The 7511-nt window shown below is 64.9% G+C and overlaps 1 protein-coding gene across 1 annotated transcript; it reads right to left on the bottom strand.

The window, feature by feature from the left end:
• Window positions 1-4072: 4072 nt before the first annotated feature.
• On the bottom strand, window positions 4073-5986 carry COQ10A (coenzyme Q10A; the record flags this gene model as incomplete). Its single annotated transcript, XM_034792792.1, has 4 exons — window positions 4073-4518; window positions 5060-5161; window positions 5308-5500; window positions 5808-5986. Coding segments are annotated over 4 exons (642 nt in total), but the record flags the coding sequence as incomplete, so codon positions are not given.
• Between the last annotated feature and the right edge of the window lie 1525 nt (window positions 5987-7511).

The following is a 7511-nucleotide window of genomic DNA, read 5'->3' as shown; positions in this document are numbered from 1 at the left end:
GCCACCTCTCCAGCCCTGCAGGGGGGGTGAGGGCTTCAGTCCCCCAGGGACCCCCAGCCAGCTTTTCACAGCTGCAAAAGCCCCTACGGCGGTTCCCACAACCCCCCGGTTCCCTGCTTCCCTACCTGCAGGGGCCGGGACTCTTCCCAGGGGCCTGCCCCCGAACCCATGTGAAGCTGTCCCAGCTGAACGGGGCTCCCCAGCCCATGGGAAACAGGCGCGTTCGCCCAGCTTGGGATGGAACACGAGCATCTGGGCCCGGCTCTCCCTGGGTTGGGCCTGGAAAGCCACAGGCCTGGCCTCTTGCCACGGGCCGGTGCTTTCCCCAGCCCCTGCTCCGTGCCCCCAACGGGCACTGCAGCGATGATGCTGGAACAACGTTCCCAGAAGGTTCCTGTAACTAGGGGCTGGGGGTGAGCCGGGGCCGGGTGATGCCAGGAGAGCCGACCCCACCCCCAGTGCAGAAGTCCAGCATCCCAGCCCGGCAGCTGTGGCCGTGTCCGGCATTTCAGAGGGCAGAGCCCGAGCTCTGTCCACTGCTGGAGCAGCCCCCACTCCCTGCAGGCCTTGCCCCCCCATCATCCCAGCTTGGAGGGAGGTGACCCAGGGGTCATGGCATCTCAGACCCTTGTGAGGCCTGGGGCCAGGCTGCTGTGACCCCCAGCTGCTCCCCAGCCCTTTCTCCTGCCTTGGCCTGTGCCCGAAGGGCAGGGCAGGTGGAAGGAGACCTTTGTTTTCTGGCCTGCATGAGCCCCTCCCGCTATCCCGCAGCAGCAGCCCCAGGGCCGGCCTTGGGCTGGGATTTAATGCAGCACGACTGGGCGGGGGCGTGTGCACCAGGCCAGGGGCTGAGCTGGGGGAATTGCACGCGGGGGGGGCTGTCGCATTTGTCCCGGCTACCAGCTTGTCTCCGTCTCCCCTCGTGGCTAATGAGGGCTGAGGCCCCTCCGGCTGCGGCAGGCCCCACACGTGGGCTCAGCTTTCCCTGGCGGCAGGCGCCCGCCCGCCGTGGCTCCGGCTTGCGGCAGACCCCTTGGTTGGATCAGTCACGCTTGGACCCCACTGGGGTGGGGGAGCAGCCTGCCGGCGCCAACACCGAACGAGCCTGGGCAAACCCACAGCCCAGCAGTGGCACCACCCCCAGGGTTGGATTTGCACCCAGGGCGGAGCCCTGCTAGGGGGCTGCCCTGGCTCCTTCCCCCAGCATGCTTTGCTGCAGCCAGCCAACCCCCAGCAGTCCCACAGGGGCACCTCCAGCTGGCGAGGGCCGGGGCAGCAGCCAGCACCCGCTAAGGAACGAGACCGTGAAGCCAGCCCGTGTCGCCGTGTGAGGTGGGTGCAGGGACCAGGGATCAGCACAGCTGTGGCTAGCGAGGGGGGTGGGACCAGGCGGGGCTGGCCCACTCTCCCTGTGGGCCAGGGCCCGCACTTACCCATCTCCCAGAGGGCAGAGACACTGGTGCTTGGAGAACCACAGGGAAAGGCCTGAGGCTGGCGTGGCTGCAGGACAGACAGCACAGTCACGAGTTGGTGTCTGGGACATGCCCTGCTGTGCAGCAGGTGCCCGGGGCCAGAGCATGCTGGGCATGAGGGCAGATGTGGTGCAAAGCCAGGGGCAGCTATGCTGAGCGGAAAGGGCCCGGCCATCCAGCGAGCACCAGGCCCGCAGGGCGGGCTCCACGTACCCCCTGCCCCGAGTCCAGCTGAGAAATACCCCAGCCCAGGTGGCCTGCAGGAGCCAACCTCTCGGGTGACACCGACCCGCAGAACCCAGCCCCAGAGCCGCCGCAGACACCCTGAAGGAGGCAACGAGCCCACTTGCCAAATGCTTTTTATTGGCCTAAAAAACCCACTTCTCTGGGCAGGAAATTTCGAGTGTCTCGGGTGGAGACAAAACTCCCACATGAGCGCACGGAGGAGGTGGCTGCGTCCCAGCTCTGAGATGGAGGCTGGGGGGGGTGTTCCCCCCTCACCCGTGCATCAGATTGATCCCCCCCAATGTGCGTTTCTCTCAGTGAGCCGGCAGCCTGGGGGTCAGGCTGAGAAGGGAGCAGGCGGAAGGCACCGCACAGGGCAGGGCCCAGCTGCAGCCCCCACTCATCTCCTGGGCCCTGGAGACTGGGGGAGCCTGGCTGGAAGCGAAGGGTTAAGGGCAGGGATTCAGGCCAGAGGCCTGGAGCAGACATGGCGTTCGCAGCCGGCCCAGCGCTCGGACATGGGTGGCAGGTGGTCCCCGGCAGGGGAAGCTGCACTGCTGGCAACAGATGCCCAGCGCTACCAGTGCCCTGGGCTACCCCCCACTTCTGGAGACAGGTCCCCAGAGGCCATTCAAGCCCTTACTGTGGTAACGACTCCCATGCCATGGGCGTTGCCCAGCCCCACTAGGCATCGGGCTGAACGGGACGCAGGGCCCAACTGCCCCCTTCCATCACTGCTGTGACCCACATGCTGCCTGCTCAGCCTCCCGTTGCCACCTCCCCCCAGAGCCGCCGGGGGAAGCTCTGAACACGCTCTGCAGTGGCACGCCCTGGGCGGTCTCTGCGCCCAGCCTCTCGTGCGAGGGCAGCGTGCAGCAGCCGGGATCCCTCCCCCACTCGCTGCAGGTACAGCGGTGCAAACGCAGTGCAGCCAGCCTGGGGCTGGCGGTTCTGCCCCGCCCGCGGGTCTCGTATGTAACGCAGGCTCCTTTGCACAGCAGGAGGGGCCGGGGCGCAGAGTCTGCAGCAAAGGTGCTGGGCCTGGGTGCTTGGCGCTGGGGTGTGGGGAGAGCCAGGCTCTGCTCCCCACTAGCGGGCAGCTCCCACAGGTTGGCTGTGGCTTGGGCCACACTTGGAGCGAAGCTGCAGCTGCTTTTCAAGGTGACGGGGGCCTTTCTAGGCAGAATCCACCCCCAGCGCTCTGCAGGCTCTGGGGCCTCCCTCTGCTGGCAGAGGACAATGGGGCTCTGTTCACTTATCTCCCGCAGCGTTCGCCATGCTCCACCGACAGCGCTGCTGTGTGCCTGGGCGGGGCGGGGGGAGCAGCGGTGTTCTCACCCCTCCCTGCCCTGCTCACAGCACAGCTGGGGGGCTGGCCAAGGAGGGCTCCGCTGTGGGGCCGCAGCCCCTGGGACCTGGATCCTTGCTCCCCCCTTCTAAAGCCTTCCACTACCAGCTGGAGAGGAACCACCTGCTGACACCCCCCGGGCTTCTGGGAGCTTTGGAGGGGAGAGAGGAGGTTCCCCCCAGAAGCAGGAGAGGAGGCTCCAGCATCTGGGACTCTGCATCAGTGCGTAGAAAATCAGCCTTCCATTGCCAGGGCTTCCCGTGGGCCGGGTCCCCAGTGGGCATCACCTCTGCCCCCCGACCCCATGGAGCCTCCGGGCCACCTCCATCCTGGGTCACTCAGGCAGGCTTTATCTCCTGCCCGCGGGGCTCTCCCAAGGGAGAGGGGGGCCAGGAGCCAGCAGCCCCGTTGCCAGTGCTGTGGGGGCCTGGCTGTGGCTGTGCCATCTCCCTCTCCAACGAGGGCCCGGGGAGCGCTCCCTCCACCCAGGGCGAGCTCAGCGAGATCCCACCTGCAGGGCTGGTGGAGCAGCTGCCCTCCGAGTCCCATGCTGCCCTCCGGGCACTTGCCTCATGCCCTGCCCTGCCCGCTCATTCCCACCTTCTGCCAGGCAGTGCCCCCGCCCCTTTCCACAGGCCCCGCATAATGTGACACTTCCTGTCGGTGCTCGCTTCCAGACCGAACGCAACTCCCCTCTCGCTCCCACGCCGCCACTGTAACGCTGGCTAGGCGCCCTTCTCTGCGCTCAGCACCCCTGGGACGGGGAGAAGGTTCTGATCCGTTTCCCACATCCTGCCCCCAACCGCAGATAGGCGAGCTGAGACCCCCATCGTCCAGTCCACGCGCACACTGCCTCAGCCCCGCCTGGGGGAAAGGCAATCCGACCAAGGGGAGGGCTGGCCCACGCAGCCCCGCTGGTTTCTGCCGTGAGGGCAGCACAGCGGGAAAGACGAGAATTGCTGGCAATCAGGAAGGGGCAGGGACCGCTCTTCCCTGCTTGGAGGGATGTTAAACAAGACCCCGCCCCCAAAATAAAATAAGTTTAAAATAAAATTAGCTACAAAAATATGGAGGCGGGCGGGCCGGTGCAGTTCGTCTGTGTGAGACGGCAGGCGGGGGCTGGTCCGGGGCAGCCAGACCCAGCCGCTCCGGGTACGTCCCCGTTCTCGGCACACCGGGGCAGCAGATAAATTAGAGAGACCGTCAGGAGAGGTGAAATCAAATAAATAGTTAAAAAGGCGGGGGCAGGGCGTCCGAGCGCCTCCCGCCGCCCCGGCACAGTCTGCACGTGCGGCCCTGACCCCCTCACGTTTGGTGAACTTCGTGAAACATGAGCTCCCGGGGGATGCGCGTCTCCGGGCCGAAGTTCTTGGCCGCCCGCCGCTCGAAAGCTGCCACCATCTGCTTGACCACCTCGTCGAAGAAGACCGTGGCGAGCTGCGAGTGCAGCAGGGAGCGGAACTCGAAGGAGATCTGGGGAGGAGAGAGAGATGAGGGGCTGGCGGAGCAGGGCAGGCCGGGCCAGAGCCCCCACTGGACAAAGGGCAGGGGGACGGGGCTGCCCCTGTTCCACAATGTCCAGTGGGGAACCTGCCCTCCTCAGCAGCACGCAGCAAACAGTCGCCTCCACACAAACCCCGCAGCCCACTGGGGAAACTGAGGCCGAGAGACAGGCTCACGCAGCAAGTCACTGACAGAGCCAGGAGGAGAACCCAGGAGTCCTGACTCCCAGGCCCCGCCTCTCAGACAAACGTGCCCAGGTGGAACATTTGCTCCTGCTTCTCTCTCCCTCGAGACACGAACAGCAGTCGCTCAGTGGCTGAGGGCAGCATTTCGCCCCCTGCTTACCTCCTCCTCGAGGCCAATGACCTGCGGACAGGTGCTTCTAACAGCATGGGCTGGCTGGTCGGCAGCCACCTCTCCGGTCCATCCCCAGTGGATTCACTGCGGGGACGACTCCACGTGGCGACTGGGTGGGGCGGGGAATGGGAGAGGGCAGGCTGGGGGGGCTTACCGAGAAATCCACCGTGCAGGTGCGGGGGTAGCCTGGGATGCCCGGGCTGAAGCGCCAGCTAGTCTCCAGGTGGTTGAAGAGCCTCCCGTCAGTGCAGATGGCCTGAGAAGGGATAGCGGGAGCGTCAGGCGAGGGGCTTTGCTACCAGAGTGCTGGGAAGCCAGGCTCCCTGGGGGGGCTGAGCGCCCCCACCCCGAACTGTTCCATCCCCGCACATCCCCCGCCCTGAGAATCCCCGGCAGCCTCACCTTGACCAGGTGCGGGCGCACCAAGGTGACGATGGAGGTGTATTTCTCCAGCACGGGTGGGAAGCCCACTTCCAGCTGAGCCTTCACGTGGCCCGTGCGCTTGGAGACCACCACCGACTTCTTGCACCAGGGGACAAAGTGCTTGTAGTCATCCACGTTGGACACCACCTCGTACATTTCCTGCATGGAGTACCTGCCGGGAGGAGACGCCTGCGCTGACTCGGTGCTGCCGTCCTGCAGGCACAGGGCGGCTAGGGAACCGGGCACCTCCACCACCATCCATGCCCCCCCGCCCTGCACGTGCAATGAGTTTCATGGGTCTCACTCCGTTTCGCACCTCCCACGTCACGTCACAGACAGGTCGAGGCTTGACCGAGGCCTGGAGACCAAACTCCCCTTTTGCCACCAGCGCTGGGGCAAGCAGGGGAAGGACGCAGCATGCTGGAGCGTGCAGGGAAAGCCCCATCCCTCTCTGGGGGAACACAGCCAATGCCACTTACCCTATAATCCTCCTCTCCGAATACTCCTTCCTTTTGTTGGTGAAAGGCCCCGTGAGGTTGATGAAAGTCCGGCTGTGCGGGCTGCAGGGGCCCCAGTCCAGGCTGTTTATTGCCCAAGGCACCCGGCTCAGCAGAATCCCGCAGACAGACACGGCCCTGCAACTGGAAACGGGTCGGGGTTAGCAGAGACCGACCGGCGCCCGCCTGGCCAGGCAGAGGAAGGGAGCTAGATGCTACTCCCCTTCGAGAGGTCACCTGAGGCTGAGACTAGCTAGGCCCAAAGCCACTAAAGCAGAGTGAGGCTGTGGGAGACGAAGGCGGCGAAACACCCTCCCCAGCCAGGACGAGGCAATTCCCTCTCGCATGCCAATCTCGTTCCCCTGGGGACCTATCGGCCCCTACGTGCTGTATGGCCACGCTGCATGCTGCGATCACTTCACCGCTCCCATGCGGCCACCGCTGGGCTGGGACCTGGCAGCGGTTTAGTGTCGCAGCAACTCTACCAACCAGTTTGTGGCAGGGAGCGACACTGACTCCCGTATCACAGTGAAGGTGCCGCTGACGCCTGCTCCCACCAAGGGGATGTTTAATGAGCTACTCCTGGGGGAATCCTGCGCCACTGCGCGTGCGCAGAATTTATGTCCCCCCGCAGATTTCTTTGCCTCCCCGCAGAAAAATTACTTTCTGATGGGGAAGCAAAGGGAGGTCACAAGAGCAGTCATGTGACCCTCCTCATCAGTATGTTTCAGGTGCCCAGGACAGCTGGCAGAGAGGTAAATCACTGTGGGGCAGTGGGCAAGACTAGGGAAGACCCGGCTGGTGGCTCCTACCCTGCGCCAGGCTCAGCTGCTAGTCCTATCTGGGCTGTGTAGGATGGGACTTCCTCTGCCCCTGCACGGCATCCAGGGCCGTGTCGGACCCACCCCCAGATTTCTCCAACAGCTGGTAGGAAGCTCTGCAACGCCCCTCCCCTTCACTTCCTGTACCCATCGCTCCTGAATTGCAGGGGGAGGGATCACTTTTCAGGGAGCTGCTCCCCCATCCGTCTAACACCCGTGCATCCAAACCCCCTCATACCCAGACCCTCCCGCTGAGGCCCACCCCCCTCACACCCAGAACCCCCCCCAACGATGAGCCCCACTCCCCGTGCACCTGGACCACCCCGACAAGCCACCCGCCCCTGGATCCCTATTGTACCAACCCCACCCCCCTCAGCATCTGGACCCCACTACTGAGTCCCCCACAGTCCACCTACCCAGACCCCCTGACAAGCTCTATCCCCACCATACCCCGACCCCCCCGCTGAGCACCAGCCACCTTCACCTGGACCCCCATCTTCACCTGGACCCCCCTGCAGAGTTCCATTACCATTGCACCCAGAGACCCCCAACAAGCCCCTGTGCAACCAGATCCTCCTGCACCTGAATCCCCCACTGAGCCACATGCACCCAGATGGCCCCACACAGAACCCTCTCAACCCACATCTGGATCCCCCCCACACTGTGCTCCTCCACGCTTGGATCCCGCCTTGCTGTGCCTGCCTGCCCACACCTGGTGCACTTGGCACAGAGGGTCAGGACCCTGGGGTGTTTCTGGGGCAGGCCCAGTCCTTGCGCTGTCTGGGTTGGGTGCAGCCGCATCGCTGAGTCTGCATCCCGGGGGGAAGCTGAACAGTGATCTCCCACCTCCGTGCAGCCAGCGGCC

Source organism: Trachemys scripta, chromosome 16, assembly GCF_013100865.1.
Source record: "Trachemys scripta elegans isolate TJP31775 chromosome 16, CAS_Tse_1.0, whole genome shotgun sequence".
Classification (NCBI taxonomy): domain Eukaryota; kingdom Metazoa; phylum Chordata; order Testudines; family Emydidae; genus Trachemys; species Trachemys scripta.
The sequence above is the reverse complement of the archived record's forward strand: the minus strand, read 5'-3'. Positions and strand labels throughout refer to the sequence as shown.